This window comes from Bufo gargarizans, chromosome 2 (assembly GCF_014858855.1).
Source record: "Bufo gargarizans isolate SCDJY-AF-19 chromosome 2, ASM1485885v1, whole genome shotgun sequence".
In the NCBI taxonomy this organism is placed as follows: Eukaryota; Metazoa; Chordata; class Amphibia; order Anura; family Bufonidae; genus Bufo; species Bufo gargarizans.
In genome coordinates, this window is record NC_058081.1 from 94,034,271 (window position 1) to 94,058,564 (window position 24,294).

Consider the following 24,294-nt stretch of genomic DNA (forward strand, 5'->3'; position numbering starts at 1 on the left):
TAAGCCAGTGAGTACCACGTTAAGGTCCCAGTTGGGGATCCTAGATTTTAGAGAGGGGCGTAGACGGGAGGCAGCTTTCATGAATCTCCTGATCCAGTGATGACTGGCTATATCTCGATCAAAGAAGCAGGCTAGTGCCGAGACCTGTACCTTTAGGGTAGAGGGTCTGAGACCTAGTTCAAGTCCCTGCTGGAGGAAGTCCAAGATCTTCAGGAAATTGGGCGGCTCTAAGTTTGGGGCAGGGTTCCCCATCCATGTACAGAATCTCTTCCAAATTTTTAGATAAATTGAGAAGGTAACTTTCTTCCTACTCGCTTTAAGGGTAGTTATCACTTGGTCCGAAAGCCCCTGTGACTTCAACTTCTGGACCTCAGGATCCAAGCTGACAACCTGAGGAAGCTTGAGTTCGGGTGTAGTATTGGGCCTTGGTGAAGCAGGTCCCTCCTGGCAGGAAGAGGCCATGGGTCCTCTACTGATAGATTCCTTAGAGCAGGGAACCAGCTCCTTTTCGGCCAATAGGGAGCTATTAGGATTAGTGTCGTATCTTCTAGGTAGAGTTTCTGGATTATCCTGGGAAGTAGAGGCAATGGTGGGAATGCATAACTGAGATCCCAGTCCCAACGAATTGTGAGCGCATCCAACGCCCAGGGATTGTCCCGTGGGTTTAACGAACAGAACGTCGGTACCTTTGCGTTTCTTTTGGATGCGAACAGATCCACCTGTGGAATGCCCCATCTTTCTGCCAGTAGCTGGAACACTTCTGGATTCAAGGACCATTCTGTCTGATCTATCAACTGGCGACTGAGATAGTCTGCTTCTACGTTCAGTATCCCTTTTAAGTGGATTGCGGAGATGGAATTCACGTGGGATTCTGCCCAGTTGAAAATCTTCCTTGTAATAGACATCAGTTTCTCCGATCTCGTGCCTCCCTGGTGAGAGAGGTACGCCACCGTCGTCGTGTTGTCTGAAAGAATCTTTACGTGTTGACCCCTCAGAAGTATCTCTGCGGTTTTCAGGGCTTTCCAGACTGCTTCTAGTTCTCTGAAATTGGAGGACTGAGAGCGGATAGTTGGGGTCCAGGAACCTTGGAACCAACGGTCTCCCACTTTCGCTCCCCATCCTTTCTCGCTTGCGTCTGTAAGCACCTGAATGTAGGGGATTTTCTCCCAAGCGACCCCCAAGGACAGATTGCTTGTGTTTTTCCACCAATCTAGGGAGGTCTTTACTGCCAGAGGGATCAGGACCTTCTGATCCAAGGAGGACTGCTGTCTGTTCCAAGCTCTGAGGATCCACAACTGGAGGGATCTGAAGTGGGACTGGCTCCATGGGACGGACGTGATGCAGGACGAGAGAAGACCCAGGAGGCTCATAGCTTCTCTTATAGGACAGGACCTCCTGTGCTGGAATCGTCGAACCTTTAATTGAAGGTTTCTGACCTTGTCTGGCGGAAGGAAGGTATGTTGTGTTCGGGAATCCAGGATGACACCCAAGAACTGGATAGTGCTGGAGGGCACCAGGTTTGATTTTTTTAAGTTCACCAACCAACCCAGATCCTGAATGAGAGACAGAAAGGTTTGTAGGTCTGTTCCAAGTTCGTTCTCTGAATTCCCGATTAGGAGGAAATCGTCCAGGTACGGTATAATCACCAGTCCTTTGTGTCTCAAGAAGGCCATCATCTCGACTACCAGCTTTGTAAACACTCTGGGTGCAGATGATATCCCAAAGGGAAGGGCCGTAAACTGGTAGTGACGGGTTACCCTCTTGTGGTCCTGGATGGCGAACCTCAAGAACCTTTGTGACTCTGGATGAATTGGGACGTGATAGTATGCGTCCTGAAGGTCTACTGAGCACATCAGGGCATTCCTCTTTATCAACGGAATCAGGGACTTCAGGGATTCCATCCTGAACTTTCGATAGATGACAAATTTGTTCAGGGCTTTCAAATTTATGATTGTACGGAATGAGCCTTCTTTTTTCTCTACCAAAAACAGGTTTGAATAGAACCCTTGTCTTTGCTGTGTTGGCGGGACTTGTACTATTACGTCCGTTGCCAGAAGGCTTTGAATTCCTTGCAGAATCTTTCCGCGTACTTTGGAGGAATGTGGGTTGGTGACAATGAAGCGGTTTGGGGGAGATGAAGAGAGTTCGATCCGGTACCCGGATTTTATGATGTCCCGGACCCAAGGGTTCGGGGTAATGGACTCCCAGGGAGTCAGAAAATTCTTCAATCTCCCCCCCACTCTGACGTCATTGCTTATCCGAGGGCTTATTCTGGGAGGAGGAGGGGTTATTCCTACCCCTGCCCCCTTTGGGGTAACTCCAGCGTCCTGACTTCCCTTTATCCTTAAAGGGTCTGTTCTGGCTAGTGGGGGCCCGAAAGGGATATTTCTTTTTATAGGGTCTCTCTTCTGGGAACCCCTTTTTCTTGTCAGCCGCTTTCTCCAGGATACGGTCTAGGACAGGGCCAAAGACGTATTCCCCTGAGAACGGGATGGAGCAAAGCTTCATCTTTGATGTGTTGTCGCCCGACCAGCTTTTCATCCACAGGGCGCGACGGGCCGCATTGGAGAGCCCCGCGTCCTTTGCAGCGAATCTGACCGATTCCGCCGAGGCGTCAGCCATAAATGCTGTGGCGGATTTTAATAGGGGGAGGGATCTCAAGATCTCATCCCTGGGAGTATTATCTCTGATACGAGATTCCAGTTCCTCTAGCCACAGTTTCATGGATCTTGCAACTGAGGTAGCTGCGATGTTTGTTTTTAAAATAAGCATCGCTGCTTCCCATGATTTTTTTAAGAGGCTATCTGCCTTCCTGTCCATGGGATCACGCAGCTGAGAGGTGTCTTCAAAGGGCAAGGCAGTCTTTTTATTGACCTTTGCGACCTGAATGTCGACTTTCGGTGTTTCACTGAAGATTTTAACTTCGTCAGTGTCAAACAACAGCCGGTTTTTAAAGGACCTGGACACCCCCAACCTCTTTTCTGGGTTGGACCACTCGTCCAGCACCATATCCCGTATGTTCTCATTGATTGGGAACACCCGGGTTTTTTTAACCCTGAGTCTCCCAAACATCTCATCCTGGACTGAGTGTGCTCTAGGGGTTTCTTCGACCCCCATAGTGGCCCGGACCGCCCTTAGCAGGTCTGGCATCTCGTCCAAGGAGAAGCAGAATCTTTGATCTGATTCTGAAGTATCAAGATCAGAGGAGACCGCCTCGTCTTCCCGTGTTCTGGACGACGAGGCCTCTTCCTCTATAATCTCTGGATCGGATAGGGAAGGGGATGGGCCCCTACGTCTTTTTGAAGGGGGTGCATCCCTAGGTAAAGGCATCTGGGATAAGGAGGTTTTAACTTCCTCATGGATCATGGACCTTAGATCATTAAGGAATGAAGGCTGTTCCTCGGCGATCACATTAGATATGCAATCCTTGCAAAGCTTTTTGCGGTAGTCGTCCGGTAGCCGTTTGAGGCAGGACACACATTTGGACTGTTTTTTGATCTTTTTCTGGGCCTCCTTAACGACCTGGGGAGAACAACTCTTATTAGCTATGGTAAGTACACATGCTAACAGTAGGAGCCCCAAGCCAGAGATGTGGAGGAGGAGGAACAAGCAACCTGGTACAGTGTATAGACAAGTAACAGGGCAAAAGAAAGAAGCGCTTCCCCACAGGGGAACTTACTACAGGCGGCACAGAAGGGTCTCCAGGGGAGCGGGGTTCAGCCGACATGACTGCACGCTGGCTCCGATGTACGCCGGTACATTGAGACATTCGGCACTGCTGACGCCGAAAATTTGAATCGGAGACGCTTCTGAATGACGTCACTTCCCCCGACACCCGGAAGTGACGTCGGCCGTTATCCTGAAGCGCTTAGACGCGCACCCGGCGATAGCCAAGCAGGCCCGGCGGGAGATCGCGACCGGGAGCAGGCTCACATATGATAATGGAGCGAGGCCTCCCTCCTTCACCCCTGCCCAGCGTTAGTACGAAGACCGCAGGAGGCAGGGGGAACACCCGGTAGGTGTCAGGAAGTTCCGCTTTCAAACTTCATCTCCCCGCAGGGAGACTCTCTCTGCCCCTGTCCTCTGTAGGGACAGGAAACACTGGTGCTGGTGGTGGGAGGGGGGGATTTAAACCCTCTCTCTGTTCCTGCCCCTACAGAGGTCAGGGGTCAATCTCCTTGTAGCCGTCGTGGTGATGAAGTGGAAACAACGGGTAAACTGAGGTGGCCTTTTAAATCTTGTGCTTCTGCGTTGTAACCTGTCCTAGGGGCAAGGCACCCTCCTCTTGTAAGTGCCGTTGTGGAGATGCGGTGTAAAACCCAGTGTTTACCAGCAGCTGCAAAGTAGATGCAATTTTATGAAATCTCATCCACAGAACGACAGAAATTCATCTGTGGCGCAGATTTAAAATCCAATGTCGTTATGTTGTGGCTATTGTTGAGCGAAGTGAGCTTCGGATGCTTCATCCAAAGTCTCTTCGTTTAAAACTTCAGATTAATGCTGTACGGAGATCCATCTGGGCTCCGATGAGCAGAAGTTAGTTATTTGCGAAGTCGCGTGTGACTTCATTAAATAACCTCCGTAGTTGACTTTTAAAACTTGAAACCGAACTCTGCTTCAGTTTCAAGTTTTAAAGTAGTTTTCCACTTTAAAAATCCACTACTGAAGTTATTCAACAAAGTCACATGCGACTTCATGAATAATTTACTTCAGTTCATCAGAGCCGGATCTCTGTACAATATTATTCCAAAGTTTTGAACAAAGCGACTTTGGATGAAGCATCCAAAGCTTGCTTCGCTTAACACTAGTTGTGGTTGTCACACTTTACAATGTGATTCATTCTCATCTTTCCCACAGAAATTACATCCCATGGGAATATTCTCATATTGACCTGTTCAATCCGCTGCTCCTGCAGTGATGACATCACAATCATTACGTACATGACGTCCCCATTGCAGGACTGAACAGGTATAATAGGCCTCTTTCACACCATTGATGCAAAACGAGTCTGACAAACTGATGTCTTCCCCTCAGGGTTAAGTCTGGATTCTGACCGTTGTAAAAAGCAATTGCATCTGGGCAGGAACATCTCCCCGTATGAAATTAGCCTTGGCTGGGTTTTTGAAAATCCCAGACAACTCCACTAATGCCATATGTATATTTTTGGCTTGCTTACCAGACATTTGTGATTCTCCACTCATGGCAGTTAGATGTGTATTAACTTTTTTATGCTATTACAGTGAATTTTGTGGAAACTGTTCATGCACATTTTACAATCCACCTCATGTCACATTTGTTGCAGACTTGCCCAAAATTCAATGGGTGGGGGGGTTGGATTAACGATACAAGGATTGGGAATTCAGAATTTTAATTAATGTCACAATAGCACCTACATTTCACTCACATGGTGGTAAAATTATATAGCAGGTACATTTTCTGCATGAGGCCGCCTGTGCATGATGAATTAGCGATGATCCGCATCACACACAGGCGGCCTAACACAAATTACAATTCCCATCTAAATCTGTATTCAATTCTCAATTGCTACCTCCACTGCGTTCATGTATCAGCTGCAGACTGGCCTAACACACTCCATTCACAATCAGTCAATCCATAAAGACTTGTAAAAAGATGCATGAGCGGATGTGTTTTTTACAAAACCTTACAGCCCACTATAGTGTACAGCTGGGTACCTGGGGGTATTACAGACCACTTTGAGTCAAGTCTTGCTTGCGCCGATTATTAGCAGATTCACCCAAATCCGGTCGTCAAGCTGAGGCCTGACTGACATGGATGGGGGGGGTTAAGCTCATAGCACATGTACCCAAACTGGACACTACACCATCCACAGCTTAAATAAGAGGAAGCTACCAGAAAAACTGGCAATAAAAAATAAAATAAAAATAAAATGTATTAATTAAAAGGATAATAGGGATGACTTGTGAAGCGCGATAAAAAAAAAAAATTAGCTAAAATCCCATTAATCAATAACAAAAGTATCCTCCATGGACGCTACTGACTAAAGTGAGACTGGTCAGTAGTGGCAGGCTGTGCTATGGCCTCCCAGCACTGGAGATCTCAGTGTCCGACCCTGCCTTCTAACATCCTAGGTGGACGGCAGGGTCTGTACCTTTGGCTTTAGCATGCACTTGTAACAGTAACTAGTAACAGCCACCTGTAACAGCACACATGAGAAGTCTGCATTTATTGCGGAGAACGGTCCCCCGGGAGCCGCCGCTCTCCTTGCTCTGCAGGAGCAAGAACTCCGCTTCCAATAAATAACTTCTCTATAATAAAATACAAATATTGCATTTGATCATCGGCCTGTTCATGGGAGTGGGTTTGGAATGTAAAGACAGTTCTTGGACAGAACATGCGTTACATGGCGACCGCCTGCAGCTGTTCTGTGGGTTTCAGCATCTTCTTTGCAGCAATAATGGTGTTCTTCATTAGCATAGCAACAGTCATGGGACCGACTCCTCCAGGGACAGGAGTGATGTAACTTGCCTTCTTTCTGACTTCTAGGAAGAGAAAAAATATATAAAAAAATTACGCTTCAGGAACACTGCCCTACGTAAATGAAACTGGACAGGTATACACTCCAGGGCATGCTAGCTGGACACAGGTAGTTGCTTGAAATGCTTGCTCCGCCAATCAGTGAATGAGGCGGGTCACTGCTGGGGTCAGCAATTGGCCAACTGGGTATTCCAAGTCACTTCCCGTGTCAAGCTCCGCCAATCAGTGAATGAGGCGGGTCACTGCTGGGGTCAGCAATTGGCTCACTGCGTATTCCAAGCCATTTCCTGTGTCAAGCTAGGACCTGGACGTGAAGAGCAGCAGGTACCTAAGCAGCGTCTGTCGGAACAGCAGCAGATCAGTGAGGGTAATTTAGCCCTTTCTGGATGGGTTTTATTTTTTTTTAATTAACTCCTGCCCCCCCAGACACTTTTTAGTCATTTTGCACATGTCCTGGTTTATTGCCCCAAACAAAGCAGACCATGGGGGAAGTAAATATATACTAACCAGTTTGTGCACATCCCATATTATTCCGCTTTATAGATAACCATATGGTCACTGGAATTTACCTTCAAAGTCCACGTCTCCCACAAGTTTTGCTTTCCCGGTGACAGGGTCCTCCACTCTGTTGATTCCAACATCTATGACAGCAGCTCCTTCTTTAATCATGTCAGCTGTGATGAGATTGGGGATTCCTAGACAGAAAAAAGAGGCGGGTTGTCATTATAACCATAATCGCATCCGCTTGCAAGACAGTAGGATCCACATTACATGCGGCAGAACCCACTCACCTGCAGCCGCAACTACAATATCAGCAATCTTCGTGTGCATCTTCAGTTGTTCCTTGGGGGTGTAGCGATGGGAGATGGTAACGGTGGCATCACCTGCAACATAAAACCATTATTCTTCCTCTGGGAAACATTCTAAGCATTGACAATGTTACTACCCTATTAAAAACCTGGGCATTAAAGGGGTATTCCGGTTGTAACAAGTTACAGTGGCCCCTCAAGATGGGACAACCATTGTAACTTGAGACCATAAACTCTATGGAATAATTGTAATTGGTTCCAAAGACCTAAAATGTCATACTTAAATAAGAAAATTAAGATTAAAGTAAAATAAGTAGCAAATTACTAAAGATAAAGCAAGTCCTGACATAAGTCAGTAAGATCTTCTGGAAGCTTTCAATGTAGCGGACAGGAGCTTCTTCAAGGGGTCTGTACAGTACATAGATCACCAGAAAAATAATATGTAGGTGCCCTCAACCTCGTGTCCAAAGTAGTAGCTCATCCTGGCACAGATAAAGAGCAGTATAGAACATGCAATACCACCACTGTACTGTAGAGAGGCGCTATTATGCAGCCAATACAGGTGGTTTACCAGTAAAATGGCCATGTTGATTGGTTGGATCTTCCAGTCAATCACAAAAACCACAGATGAGTGTCTGAGGCATTGTATGTCCAGTCTGGTTTCAAGTTACGATGGTCCAAGAATGACCACTGTATGCTGAAAATATTGTATCCTGAGGCCATTGTAACTCAAGGTACCACTGTATTCCCAGACCAGAGGATAAGGGATAACCATTTCATTGGTGGGAGTCCATCTGCGTGCACATGCCTGACCTACAACTCCATTCAATGCAGGGGATCTGTGACCGAGGGGTTCCGACTGCTTGGATGCCCACCGATCTAATAGTTATCCCCTATCCCTATCCTATTCATAGGGGATAACGTGTTACAACCGGAATACCCCTTTAAAACTTACACGGGACACTGTTGGCAAGCAATGGAGAAGCACTGACCTCCAGGGCGCTCGTGCCTGCCATCTGTGTGCAGTAGCATAGCAATGGGCATTCCTACATTCTTGGATCTACCAGCCACCACTACGTTTTTGCCCAGGGTGGGGATTCCTGTAGAGACAAAGACCAGTCAGACGGACGCATCCTAGGATCATAGCCGACTGAAGGAAATTAGCATGTCTGGGAAGGGAACTTGCCTGTTCTCTTGATGATCTCCCATACACCCCAGGGTGTGGCTGGTAACATGGAGTACTGGTCAAGGCACATTCTTCCGACATTCACCACATGGAAGCCATCAACGTCTTTATCTGGGATAACTGCATTGCACACTTCCCGCTCATCAATGTGTTCTGTTATTTAAAAAATAAAAAAAATTGGTCACACATTCCGGTATACCAGTCTGAAACTGTTGGGTTATGTTCTGTATATGTATATACACACACACACACACACACACACATCCAATATCTCCATATGTGAGACTCTCAGGCGTGTCCTCTAAAAGCTACCGTAATCTAATATGACAAGCCACTTTCCAAACTATCTGCCAATATCTGCAAGGTCACTCACACGCCCCTCCCGGGGTGCACTGTGACATAGCAATGATATAATACAGCTTACACATTACATACAACTTGGCAGTGAAAGGACTCAGCCAGAGAGTCTTCTCACATTACATAACTGGAATGCAAGCGAATCTGTATTGTATTTTAAGGCTCTGTTCACACAAGTGGCATGGGTTTAGTTATATGCTGCACAAATTCCGTGCTGTTCTTCCCTTAAAATGGGTCCAGGCATTTTTATTGTACTAGACAGAATAGAGCAGCGTGCTATGCTGTTCTTATAGTCAAATAGCAATGGAAACCTAATGTAAAAGAATACATGTGTGAAAAGAGCTCAATTAAGACAAAATCACATCAATGCTATACTGTGGGCACAAAACAAGACCCTATCTGCTCTATTAGAGGAATTCCCCCCAGCGACAGCTGCCGAACGTAAATATTCCTCTTAAACAGGACCTCTAACCTCTCCTGACAGGTCTCTCAGAAACTACTTGCATAACAAGTCTGGAGCATCTATTCCTAGGACTCTAGGTTGTGCTATCCCTTCATTATTCCTTCCAAAAAGGATTACATTGACCACAGTTTGCAATAAAGGTCCAGATAGGTGTTACCAGTTTGGGTGTGTCCCTGCACAGTCTGTCACTATCAAATAAGTGCTGCCAGTATCAGACTGTGCAGGGACACACCCACAGCTGGTAACACCCATCTGGACCTTCATTTCAAACTGCTAGTTATTAATTTATAACTTCCAGCAGGAATAAAAAAGGAACAGCACAGTATATAGTCATAAGAATAGACGCTCCAGACCTGTTAGTGCAGCAGGTTGCACGTGGTTGGCATGTCAGGAGAGGTTAAAAGTACTCTTTAAAGGGGTTCTCCGAGAATTAAAGAAAATGAAAATACTTAAAGGGGTTCTGCAGTTTGTTTTAACTGATGATCTATCCTCTGGATAGATCATCAGCCTCTGGCTGGCGGGAGTCCCGGGTGTCAAGTGAACGGAGCTTAGCCACGCCCAGGCCAGTTGATACCGGTCGTGACGTCACTGGGCCAGCGGTAAACAGCTGATCAGCGGGGGTCCCAGAGGATAGGATAGATCAGTTAAAAAAAACTGTAGAACCCCTTTAAATATTACTTCAGTATAAATATATTCCCAAATACATTTCATTAGCTATAATGGTTCATTTTGTCTAGGGAGCAATTAGAGGAAATAAAATGGCCACCGTTTTATCAGTACACATAAAACCTGTCCTAATAACACAGGACAGGAGGGCAAGTAACTTTACAACACTGAGGTAAATCGGTGCATCATCCTCCTCGCTGCTTTACTTGTCAGGGATTATGATCCTTAATACAAATAAGATCTTCAGCTCCCTTCCTACAGAAATTAATCTGAAGATCATATTAAACTGTATTCAGGATCATAATCCCTGACAAGTAAGAGGAAGATGGTGCTGCTCTTCAACTCGTCCTCCTGTGTAATTAGGACAGGTTGTGTGTGGACTAGTAGAATGGCGGACATTTAATTTTTCCTAATGATTGCTCCCCGGCCAAACAAGCCATTATAACTAATGAAAGGTATTTGGGAATATATTTATAATTAAGTAGTATTTAAGTATTTTCATTTTCTTAATTCCCGGAGAACCCCTTTAAATGCCGGTTTAGAGTCTGCACTTGATGCAGGGGCTTGTCAGGTGATTATTTCTTACATAGCACTAGAAAAAAATCATGGGGCTTTAGCTATAGCCCATCAACACTAAAGTGTCCCTTATCTGAGCAGTGACTCCTATGATGGTAGAAGCTTGTCACCCCATTAAGGAGATGAGAAGGACTTTGTTGAGTCCAAATGAGTGTGTGTGAGCAGCACGTACCTGGCAGAGGAAGCTGCACCAGAAGACCATCCACATTGTGGTCGTTGTTCAGTTTGCCGATCAAATCCAAAAGTTCGTCCTGTGAGATGGATGAGGGCTTGAGAATGGTCTCACTGCTGATTCCTAAGAAGAGAAATATTCAGAACTGCAAGTTAAAAATATATAAAAGTAATACTAAAAAGGAAACCTTTAAAAAACTGCTGACCAGCTGGGTAAGAAAAGACTTGGGGCTCTTTAATCATGGAAAATGATGGGGAACAAACGATTAGTCCCTGATGACTGCCCAATCAGTCCAGTGCAGGAGAGCCGCATTTACACGTAGCAATCGTCCCCTCTGGGGACAAACGATCACTACTGCAATCATTCATTTCCATACGTATTCATTGTTTGCAGGCAGAACATTTCTCTTTGCAAAGGACAACCAATGGGCTACTGGCAGACAATGCTTTTGGGTCTGAAGTTGCGATCACCCAAACATGTATTTTCTAATTTTTCCAGCGATTGGCGACACCTTTACACAGGACAATTATTGGGAACGAATGTTAGGATGAACGTTTGTGCCTGATAATTATTCTAATTACATATCCAGGGTGCCAGCGCCCAAGCAATCCTGCCAGTTTTAAGTTGGCAAGATTTGACACGTCAATGTGACCTCATATGACTTGTGTTCAGTGTCTGTGTTCTCATCCTTAAAACAACGCATGGCACAGTATATTGACCTGTCATGGTGACCTGGCTGATTGTGTCCAGCGGCTGAGACCACTACCCCCCCACACTAATCACTGGAACCAAAGGGCAGAAGTGATCAGATGAGTGCAGTAACCCATTGTTTGGCTCTTCTGGCACTGGTGGGGACAGAAACTTCCTACCAGCCTATAACACTGCTATGAGCTGAGCCTAAAAGGCACAGCGCTCCGCTAGGCGCGCCCCCGCCCCTCCATTCCCTCCGCTAGGCGCGCCCCCGCCCCTCCATTCCCTCCGCTAGGCGCGCCCCCGCCCCTCCATTCCCTCCGCTAGGCGCGCCCCCGCCCCTCCATTCCCTCCGCTAGGCGCGCCCCCGCCCCTCCATTCCCTCCGCTAGGCGCGCCCCCGCCCCTCCATTCCCTCCGCTAGGCGCGCCCCCGCCCCTCCATTCCCTCCGCTAGGCGCGCCCCCGCCCCTCCATTCCAGTGACTAGCAGGGTCTCAAATCAATGGAGGTGGCTTCATTCTCATAATCGATGGAGGTCCCAGCGGCATACAATTCTGCTAATCATTGCAGGATGAAATTAGAGATTTAGGTTGTGCATCAGTAAGAATTCTACATACCAACATCAGCGGCCGCTCTGGTCTTGTTCAGCACATACGAATGACTGGCAGGGTTATTCCCAACCAGGACCACGCTGAGATGTGGCCTTTTGTTACCAGAGGCCACCCACTGCTCCACCTCCTGCCGGGCCTCCTGGCGGATCTGTCTGGCTAGCTTCCTCCCGGATATCACCACAGCCTCATTCCTTAAAAAGAAAAGCAGAAAACTAAGTAAAAAAACTATACAGAGCGATGGACAAAGTATGCAAAAGTCATTTATCGCCAACATCTCCAAAAGACTGAATGCCTTTAACACTGACTGACAATGTCTGCACATGGTACCCTATGGGCACTCAGTCACACAGCACCCATTGTGTTGAACCCCCCTCCCCCCAAAAAATAAATTTAAAATCTTAGTAGAATTTAATAACCTCACACAAAAGGGTAAAACATGAAATCTAGTTCCAGCTCACAACCAGAGACAATGCCACCTGTCACAACCGTCACCTCTCTGGTTTTGTTACTAATAGGATCCACCCTGGTTCAGCCTTTCATGACCATTTGTATCTCTAATGGGCAGCAGCTGAAAGGACGTGGCTCCATAGCTGCCTTCCCAGGGACAGAGACTAGGAGGTGTAAAAATAAAGGGGCACTCATCCATCAGGTCACAGGGGTTTGCCGCAGTCACTCTTGACCACAGCAACCAAATGTGCAACTGGCCATTAGAGAAGGATTAAGGCTTCCAGACCACCAAACAGGATGACAGCCGTGTAGGACATATGCTAGTGTCATAAAAACAGGAAGCTCTAACAGCAGCCATAAAAAGAAGAGCATTGGTGGTCAATAAGGGGTTAAGAAGACACAAGGACAATGGCGCGTTTCTGTTCATTTAAAGTAAAGCATCCCCTGTGAATAACACAGAAAATCCACCCCCTCATGTTAGCATATCTGCCCCCTCTAGCTGTAGACGCAATCGGTTACGTCAGGCTGTCTGCGCTACAGACTACAGCCGTTAAGAGCCTGCGGCTGCCCGATCCGGTCATCACTATGTGCCTGGAGGGATTTTTTTTAAATATAAATCTTTACTTCATTTTTAAAAACAGTTTACAAAAGTTATTCAACATTCAATTTTTAATTACATTACAAGCAATTCCACAACCCCCCTACCCTTTGCCCGCCGCTTGCTCCTTTTCCAAAGGGGGGAGAATATATATTTTTTTTATTATTCCTCTCACCTGCTCCTTTAGATCTGTAGCACTTCATTAAAATCTTGGGAGAATAGTAAAGACGGTACAATATTTTGAATTGAGTCATTCTATAGGACAAGTTCTTTGAGACCCTGTTTTTTGTGTGTATAGCCAGTTCCCAAAACTCTTCCCGCTGGGGATTAAAGACCCCTTGCCATTTATACATTAAACTATTAGCTGCTCTACCCCTGGTCTTTTGATGTAACAGGCATTCATGTATTTTTTAAACTAGTTTCCTCCCTGGTATTAATTTGGTGATATTAACTAAAGGCTGCGATAAAGCGACAATTTGTGTGCCCTTTCCTAACCTCGTACGCAGGGCTTGTTTTAGTTGTAAATAAGAGAACCTCATCTCTATATCTTTCAATCGATACTTCTCTTTAAGCTCTTCATAGGGAATTACGTCCCCCTCTTCTCATACCTGGCCCAGTTTATATATTCCATGTTTCCACCAGATTTTCTGTTCAATTGCCTTTAATTCTGTGAGATCAATGTTATCCCACAGTATGGCGTCAACATGGAACCCACTCTGGGGCCACAATGCTCTTGTTTCCTTCCACGCTCTGGCCATCAACTCAAATAGCGGTTTCTTATTACATTCCTGTTGCACCAACATTTCCAGTATTTGAAAAATATTACATTTTTCCAGTCTTGTCAATCACTGCTATCATGTTCTGGCCAGAAATGAAGTAAAGTTCCAGGTCTGGTACTGATAGACCCTCCTCCTCACGAATGCACAATATTTGTGCCTTTATCCTTGGTTTTTCCCCTCGTCATATTAAATCTATTAGTAAGCTAGCTATTTTAAAAAATCTTTTAGGAATTATCACCGGTGTATTCCACAAAGTATAGTTCAAGGCGTATAATAAGCACATTTTCACCAAAGAGATACGGCCTGCCATCGACGCATGTAATCTTTTCCATACCTCTTTTTTCTTCCCAATTTCCTGTATTTTGGGGACCACGTTAAACTGGACGTAATCCCTGGGGTTTGGGGTGATTTGAATACCCAAATATTTAACAGGTTCGTCAATCCTCTTAATTTCCAATAATCCCGGTCTAAAATTGTTCAGAGGATCATTTGGGACACAAGCTGATTTAGACCAATTTATACTAAGTCCAGCGTATTTGCCGTATTGATCAAATATCTGGAAAATCTTAGTAAGTGATCCATGTGAACCCACAAACAGCATAATATCGTCTGCAAATAAAGCTATTTTTCCTCATAACTACCAAACCTAAACCCCACAATTTCTTTATCTTGCCCGATCATGGCGGTAAGCGGCTCCATGGCTATAGCAAATAGAGGAGAAAGGGGACACCCCTGTCTAACCCCTCTGCCAATATGTATATTATCGGAGTATTCTCCGTTTACTATTACCCTTGCAGAAATTTCGGTGTGTAATAGCTTTACCCATGAAACTAAATTATCTCCAAATCTCATTTCTTTCAATGTTCTAATTAAGAAGGGCCATTCTACAGTATCAAAAGCCTTTGAGGCATCTATGGTTACAATCATTCGTTCTCCGCAGTTTGTAGGTTCAAGTTGGGTATCTCATGATATTGTCCGTTGTAGTTTTTCCCAACATGAATCCAGTCTGATCCTCCTGAACAAGCACCAAGACCACACTCCTAAGTCTAGCTTTTTGATGTTCTGCCAATAAAAACAGTTCGTCCTCTAGTTGCTCTGTGGGGATCTCAATATACTTTTTTTCAGTCTGTTTTCCCAAGTTTATTATTTTTTTCCCTTATTCCTTTCTTATATATTGATCCCTCTAATAAAGGCCTTTGCAGCCTCCCATACCATGTTAATTGCCGCTAAACCATCGTTCGTGTCAAAAAACTCCTTTATCTCTTTCAAAACCTTATTGAGTATTCCCATATTTATCCATCCTATAGTGATATTCATCCCCCTTTTATTGTTTTTATATTTATAATAATTGGGTTGTGATACGAAATTCCACGTTGTCCATATTTAACCCCTTCAATGTCTAGCGAACCTTTATTATTTGTGAAAACTAAATCAATCTGTGACAGGCTCCTATGAGTCTTTGAAAAGCATGAATATTTTCTTAATTTTGGATACATTACCCTCCAAATATCAATCAAGCCCATTTCCTCTGATTTTTTTTATTTGGATCCCGTACAAAAAACTTCAGTGTTACCTATTCTACATCTATCTATTCTTCCATCCATTACGTTAAAGGAAACCTGTCACCATGATTTTGCGCATAGAGCTGGGGACATGGGTTGCTAGATGGCCGCTAGCACATCTGCAGTACCCAGTCCCCATAGCTCTCTGTGCTTTTATTGTGTTAAAAAACAGTTTTGATCGATATGCAAATGACCTGATATGAGTCCTGTAGCCAGAGATGAGTCAAGCGGAAAGGAGCCCAGCTCCAAAATCATGGTGACAGGTTTCCTTTAAAGTCTCCCAAGACTAAAAGTGGTTTATCCCCCGCATTAAGTGCAAAATCGTGTATTTTTAGTAGGACGTCAATTGTCAATTTTAAAAGGTGGCGGTATATACACATTTGCTATTATCCATGCTCTTCCCTCCAATATACAATCCAGCAGAACTTAACAACCCTCCCCATCTATAATTATCCTCACAATTTTAATGTCTATATTCCGGTGTATTAATATACTCAACACCTCTCGCATACGATAAATAGACTGAATGGAAGGAGTATGGCATCCACGGTCTAGAAACCCCGGCCATCGTCTCACCTATCAGACGTGTTTCTTGCAAACAAACTATAGCAGGGAGAGACCTTTGTATTGCGTCAAAAACAGCAACTCTATGTCCCTGCTCAAGCCCCTAATATTCCATGAGATCCTTCTCATACAATTTGTTAATACATCTACCCATTTCCAGAATATTCACCTGGGGTAAAGTGTGTGTGTGTGGGGGGGGGGGGGGGGGAGAAAAAAGGGGAGATGAGGAGGAGAAAGATGAAAAAATAAAAAATTTAAACACAAGCAGCGCTTATAAACCCTACCACCCCTCCCCTCCTGAATGAGCCAAGATAGCCTCAGCCCTGGTTCTCTAACTTAGCATTCCCCCTCTCGGCTCACGCCCAGCCCAAATACCACTCAACTCTATCTTTTCTTTAACCCATTCTACAGCCGCTTCTGCTGCATAAAAAAAAAAAATATATATATATATATATATTTTTTTCACATCAATAAACTGCCTTTTTTCCCTTAGTTTCCTTTGCATAGTCTGAAAATAGCATTACTGTTGTACCTAAATATTCCATCTTCCCTCTCTTCCTTGACCTGCGTAGTATCTCCTCCTTATCCCTAACAAATAGTAAATTAAGGATAATCGCTCTCGGTCTCATTCCTAGAGGAGGTATTTTTGCCGCCAATCTATATGCCTGTTCCACAAAAATGTTATAATCAGAGATGGCCTGGCCCAATTGTTCCATCAACCATTTTTGTATGAAGGTGCGGGGGTCTTGCCCCTCTGAGAATCCCAGACATCTCAGATGAACCCTCCTAGACCTATTTTCTAAGTGTACTAATTTATAGGGATCGACCGATATTGATTTTTTAGGGCCGATACCGATAATTTGTGGACTTTCAGGCCGATAGCCGATAATTTATACCGATATTCTGGGAATTTTCATTTTTGAAAAAAAAATAAAAATTCCCACAAATCTGCTGAAAATTAATGTTTATTGTTAATGTGTATTTTTTTTGTAAATCTTTCTTTTTCATTTATATTTAATATTTTGGTGTTTTTTTTTTTTTTTTTGTAACTTTTTTTTTTTAACTAACTTTTAGCCCCCTTAGGGACTAGAACCCTTGTCCTATTCACCCTGATAGAGATTCACCCTGATAGAGATCTATCAGGGTGAATAGGAGCTCACACTGTCCCTGCTGCTGTGTGCTTTGTGCACACTGCAGCATGGAGCTTATCATGGCAGCCAGGGCTTCAATAGCGTCCTGGCTGCCATGGTAACCGATCGGAACCCCAGCATTACACTGCTGGGGCTCCGATCGGAGGAGCAGGGGAGAGGGGATCCTGTGGGGGGGCGCACTGCGCCACCAATGTCTGATACTGGGGGGGAGGGGGGGCGCACTGCGCCACCAATGTCTGATACTGGGGGGGGCGCACTGCGCCACCAATGAAGCTTAATCTCTAATTTATTAATATACAGGGTACCTGAGGAGTTAACTACCGCAGATCGCAGCTACAGCTCATAGAGGTCGGGAGCCGGCTATGTGATCCTGCAGCTCCCGCCTCCTGTATATGAATGAATGATAGATTAATCTTCATTGGTGGAGCAGTGGACATAGCTCCTCCCCTCCTCCTGTCCCCTGTACTTTCATTGGCGGCAGCAGCAGCAGCAGCACAGGGGGGAGGAGACACTGCTCCTTCTCCCCTGTGCTGCTGTGAGGGAACACGGAGAGCGCTGTCAGCAGCGCGATCTGTGTTCCCATACACTATCGGAATATCGGCAAAATAGATGCCGATACAGATAGCGTTCAAAATCCTGAATATCGGCCGATAATATCGGTAAATCCGATAATCGGTCGATCCCTACTAATTTATTCCCTATTTTCTTCCTTTAAAAAAAAATTTCTTCCACCGTTATCTGCAATAGGTCTACTGCCGATGTCCTTTTCTCAACTTCAGTCAGCCTATCTTTATATGTGTATATTTGATTATAATCTAACTAATTATATACAATCATTAACTACTAAAAAGTACCTTAGATGTATTCACTTACTGGTGTGACAGATGGTTACCTCATAATATACACACAAATATGCTGCATGCTAATGAGCTGATTTGAGTCCAGCGTATATTTAAAGGGAGTCTGTCACCACATTTGACCATATTAGACAGATCCTATAGCGTTATATGTGCCACCCAGCAGTTAAAAACGGTACCTTTGTTGCATATAACAGTCTTCTTTCTGCCAAAAATGAACTTTGAAGATTATGTAAACGAGCTGGCGCATGCGCAATGCGATGCCCAGTCCTGGCAGGTTATCGCAATACCTACTGCGCATGCGCCGGCTACGAATTTGTCCGCGCAGCCGCAATGGAAAAGGCAAGGGGAGGGGAGTAAACGGGCGGGCACAGGCACAAGGAGGGCAGGGTTATGAGCCGTTGGGGAGGTCCGGTCTTGGGCTCGGAAGATTGAGACGCCGCCCTGGGCACTTGAGAGGGCGCATTTACAGAATCTTCAAAGTTCATTTTTGGCAGAAAGAAGACTCGGTTATATGCAACAAAGGTACCGTTTTTAACTGCTGGGTGGCACATATAACGCTATAGGATCTGTCTAATATGCTCAAATGTGGTGACAGACTCCCTTTAATTCAAAGCTATAGCCACTCCCCTGCCCACCTGCTGCTGATTCCTATGGAAACAAACTGTCATTCAGCAGCAGGTGGGCGGGGAGAGTCAGGAGCTCATGAATATTCAGGACTCATCATTATCAGCTGGAGCTTTTCAATACAAGATGTTGGCAGATTGACAGGGTCAATTAAAGAAAGTGACCCAGCATTTTGCTTAGAGAATCAGTCACTTATTTATGTTGCCCTTAGTTAGGACACCATAAAACTGGTGACAGGTTCCCTTTAACAAGGTCCCAGAAGGACAAGTGGAGGATTGTTCTGGTTTTCTGTTTTAGTCAGACTAGAATGGCGTTTAGGTGGATGGGATCCATCTGAGCCGGGGCAGTGCCTGTCATATGCCGGATGCAGCAGATTTAGGACCTATTTAGGAGCACCGTTAACATTCAAGTGTCACCTCCCCAATTCTTCACCAGCCCTTTCTAGACACCAAACTAAATTTAGAAGGAAGTGATAAGCTTACAGCTGCGGGAGGCCGGATGAAGCACACGCGTGCTCTCCTCACATACATGTACCGGGTGCACCGCTCGCTATACCAGCTTGTGATGGGAAATACAAGTTGTGAACAGAGCCTTATGGAGGACCTGTAATCTCTCCTCCCAGGTCAAGAGAAGCGACAGGTCCTCTTTAAAGGGAATGTGTCACTAATCGTTTTTTCTGCCACTTAAAGGGTTTCTGTCATGAGAAATAACATTATGTAGCTGGCTGACATTAGTGATGTGCTAATGTCAGCAGTACATAACCGTGTGCTTTATAACTCCCTGCCTGCGCCGAAGGAAGCCGGCAGCAGGAGCGTGTCCTTCACTCACTGCGCTGAATACTAAACAGGACGGCGCAGGATTTACAGGACACTAAGGAGAACTCGATTATGGGGGTGGCCATCTTGTTTATGTGCCGGGCCCCCTGTGGGAATATACTTACCCTGCTCCCTGCAGCTCTCCTTGTCCTCACACCGCCGCTGCTGCTTCTTCCTGTACACGGATGAAAACATCCGTTGTCGGAGGGGAAAAGCAGCCAATGGCAGGCGGGGACGTGCCGATAACCCCTTTAACAGCATTTAGAGATGTGTAACATTGACTTCTAGGCATGCGCCGTGTCCTGTGCAGAGGTCAGTAGGGAGAAGCTAAGCTTTGACAATCACCTATTATGACTGGAGGACCCTGTGTTATCTACATACATGGGTGATATCTGCCATGCTGATCCTGTCAGTATTGATTAGAGAAGTGATCTGTACAAACCAAGAAGTGGGGCTTATTACTAGGGTGATTGCCAGTGCCAAAACTGCAGCATTTTATGGAATTTGTTTAAATAGCTACTGACAAAAATATGTTAAATACCACCCAAAATTATTTTAAAAATGTTAAAGTAAAATGTGACTTGAACAAAAGGTCATTTTCTGATGATGTTCCCTTTAAATCCTCCACGGTCCACAAACAGACTGGAGGCAGCAATGTAAATATTAACCGTGACCAGCAGCCAGGCCTACAACAGAAGCCATGTGTAGTGACGGGGAGCAGCAGGAAGGGCGTTCCCGAATCCCTGCACAGTGCCCAGCAATGATGAACGGTATGGAGGGTAGAACCTACACGTGCTGCATGTCAGAGACTATAAGGGAATTACTACTGGAGATGCCTGCGCTGGGAGCTCTCCTGACGCATATGCCAGATGTTCACATAAATGAAGGTCCCTTTACAAGGGATGATTATAGGGATCGAACATTCATATGAACACTTGTTCCTGATAACTGCCCTGTGTAAAGGTGCCCCCGATGAAGGGGCAAACACCGGTTCATAGGGTGAAATATTACTCCAAAATCATTGCTTTTCAGCCGCAGATTGTCCTGTGTAAGTGTGCCACAGAGTGCTGTCAGCATCTTTTGCGGCCCCATTGAAGTGAATGGGTCCGCATCTGAGCCGCCAAAACGGCAGCTCGGATGCGGACCCAAACAGCCGTGTGCATGAGGCCTTCTGCTTCCGCTCCATACACAGGCTCCAGCACCACAGCAGCCTGAAACAGCTGATCAGTGGGGGGTGCCGGGAGTAAGACCCCCACCAATCTACCCTGAGGCAAGGTCAACAATATCTGGAGCCTGAATAATCCCTTTATGCAAAATATCACCAAATTCAGTCAGGGCTGAGGCCTGGGATGAGATGTGGCACCTCGATGTCACAAAGCCTGTGAGGACCTTCTGGTAAGTGAAAACTGAAGAGATGTCCACAGCAGGCATGACTATCCTCACACCCCCTACATAGACCGGCTGCACAGATTACTGTATATAGCTCTTAGACAACCGCAGCCATAAACGGCCTCTCCCGACCCCCAATACAAATGCCCACTCGGCAGACCATACATGTGGCCCGAAGAGGGAAAGAGAGGCAATGGCTGCCAGACTCCTGTGAGGGCAGCTCGTCTCTGAGAAGGACTGACTGGGCTGAAACCCAACTGTGCATCCTCGTCGCCCGCTGTCAGGCCTCCATACACAGACTTCTCTCATGTGTACGGCCAGCAGCAGTACTATATGGCTCCCGAAGCACTGAGCCTTGTGTGTGCAGGTCTCTGGTGTAATCATTAACCCATCCTCCTGATCCCTCGCCAGGATGTCGGCAGCGGGCATTGTTCATCTTCTTGTCCAGAAAGGAGATCTGTACAGACCACACCTGGAAGACTAAACACCATATATCCATATAACTGAGGTTACACAACCAATACTCCCCCGGGGGGCGTGAAAAACCCTGCGCAGCTCTCCTGTCCCTCTGCTACCGTACAAAGAGGACACAGACGAGCGGCTGACAGGAGTCGGATCATTCCAGCTACAGCTGGATTGTATGCCAGGGCTTTATGTACAGGCGTCTGGTGTGGACATAGCCACTGCAATATGACTAAGCATACACTGACGACATACAACACACAGCAGACTGTCGGCAGTACATGGGGCGTGACCATCGATAAATGACTGCATTACACACAAGTCCCATGAGAAAGGAGCACAAGCGACTAACGTGTAGCGGGTGAATACAGCTCTAGTTCTGTCGCTCTGAGGGGTTGGCTATGTTAGGATATGTTCACACCGAGTTTGGATCTTGGCACACATTCCGCCTCAGTAATGTACACACAGTAAGTGGAACTCTGAAGAGCAGTTGTTTCACAGCCCAAGCAAAGCATGTTGTTCTTTACTTCCAGAACAGAGAAACACCCCCACCACAGCGGTAATATAATGTATATACTATGTATCCACCTGTGTCTATATACAGATATATCAAGGAGTGTGCAAGAAACACCACATCAGGGATCAGCAACCTCCGGCACGCCAGCTGTTGTGACATTACAACTCCCGGAGGTTCTGAGAAAAGCTGAGCAAGTGTGCATGCTGGGAGTTGTAGTTACCTAATGATGAAGGCTGATGCATTTCAGGATATCAGTATATATATATATATATATATATATATATATATATACACATACACACACATACACATATACACACACATACAATTACTACATATATATATATATCCTGCATAGATGTATATTATAGATCTATGTAGCCTAGATACAAATATATACTATATAGATCCACACTATACAACACACATCTATATACACACACGTAGCTCTATTATAGATGTATGGATGTTATATACAGCATACATTTCTGTAATATTTGTAAGGCAGTTATAGATGCATACTATATATGAGCATGTATATTCTATATCCTATATCTACTATATACCTACACACAGCACTATACAACCTACATACAACACACTATACACCTACATACAACACACTATACACCTACATACAACACACTATACACCTACATACAACACACTATACACCTACATACAACACACTATATACCTACATACAACACACTATATACCTACATACAACACACTATATACCTACATACAACACACTATATACCTACATACAACACACTATATACCTACATACAACACACTATATACCTACATACAACACACTATATACCTTCACACACACACACAGCACTATACCACCTACATACAGCACACACTATATACCTACATACACACACAGCACTATACCACCTACATACAGCACACTATATACCGTCATACACACACAGCACTATACCACCTACATACAGCACACATATATACCTTCATACACACAGCACTATACCACCTACATACAACACATATACCTTCATACGCACACACAGCACTATACAACCTACATACAGCACAATACAACCTACATACAGCACACACTATACCTTCATACACACAGCACTATACCACCTACATACAGCACACACTATATACCTTCATACACACAGCACTATACCACCTACATACAGCACACACTATATACCTTCATACACACAGCACTATACCACCTACATACAGCACACACTATATACCTTCACACACACACATATATACCACCTACATACAGCACACACTATATACCTTCATACACACAGCACTATACCACCTACATACAGCACACACTATATACCTTCATACACACAGCACTATACCACCTACATACAGCACACACTATATACCTTCACACACACACATATATACCACCTACATACAGCACACACTATATACCTTCACACACACACATATATATACCACCTACATACAGCACACACTATATACCTTCACACACACACACATATATACCACCTACATACATACAGCACACACTATATACCTTCACACACACACATATATACCACCTACATACATACAGCACACACTATATACCTTCACACACACACATATATATACCACCTACATACAGCACACACTATATACCTTCATACACACACATATATACCACCTACATACATACAGCACACACTATATACCTTCACACACACACACATATATACCACCTACATACATACAGCACACACTATATACCTTCACACACACACACATATATACCACCTACATACAGCACACACTATATAACTGCCATACACTGAAGCGCACAGACAGCAGCAGCGCGGGCACAGGGAGGGGGCGGGGCCAAGCAGCCCAATGCAAGCAGTAGAGGAGATTTCATCAGCCGCCGTGCACTTCCTGCATCCTCCGCTACTCGCTCCGTGTCCTCAGCCTGTCCGGTGCCGGTCACAGCGCCCGCAGCACCAGTGTACGTGGACAGCCATAGTCACTGACAGCTATGACTGGCACTGGCACTGCCTGACAGCTCCACACATTATATATACTATGTGCACAGAAGGTGCCCTCTCCATCACTGACCATCTTCCTACAGGCACATGAAGGTGCCCTCTCCATCCTATACAGTGCACTCCGCACCAGTTTCTGCAGACACCCACACAAGCTTCTGGTACTTACCGGGCGGGAGTGCAGTGAAAAGCCCGGACCTGGGCTCTGGCTGCGCAGCAGAGGGACCGCAGGGAGCTGAGGGTTGTCATGGTGACCTGAGCTGAAAGACCTTGGGTCCGCAGACTGAACAGCTACTATGCTAAATGGGAAGGAGCCGCGGCCACGCCGCCTTGATATAGACTTGCCGACGTCACGGAATGTTCGCGAGGTTCACGCCCACGATTACAGCTAGGGGCGTGGCCCATTGCTGGGCTATAACGTTTGGGTGAGGTGATTGGCTAGGCGGCTTGTCA

At 45.4% G+C, this 24,294-nt stretch overlaps 1 protein-coding gene across 1 annotated transcript; it reads right to left on the reverse strand.

Annotated features, from left to right (window-relative positions):
• Window positions 1-5,351: 5,351 nt before the first annotated feature.
• MTHFD2 (methylenetetrahydrofolate dehydrogenase (NADP+ dependent) 2, methenyltetrahydrofolate cyclohydrolase) lies at window positions 5,352-24,165 on the reverse strand. The gene is made up of 8 exons (XM_044279309.1): window positions 24,011-24,165; window positions 12,053-12,237; window positions 10,746-10,868; window positions 8,512-8,664; window positions 8,318-8,425; window positions 7,308-7,400; window positions 7,086-7,211; window positions 5,352-6,521 (listed from the first exon to the last, which is right to left on the reverse strand). Exons 1-8 carry the CDS (start codon window positions 24,088-24,090, stop codon window positions 6,379-6,381), a joined length of 1,011 nt encoding a protein of 336 aa, XP_044135244.1. The 5' UTR covers window positions 24,091-24,165; the 3' UTR covers window positions 5,352-6,378.
• Between the last annotated feature and the right edge of the window lie 129 nt (window positions 24,166-24,294).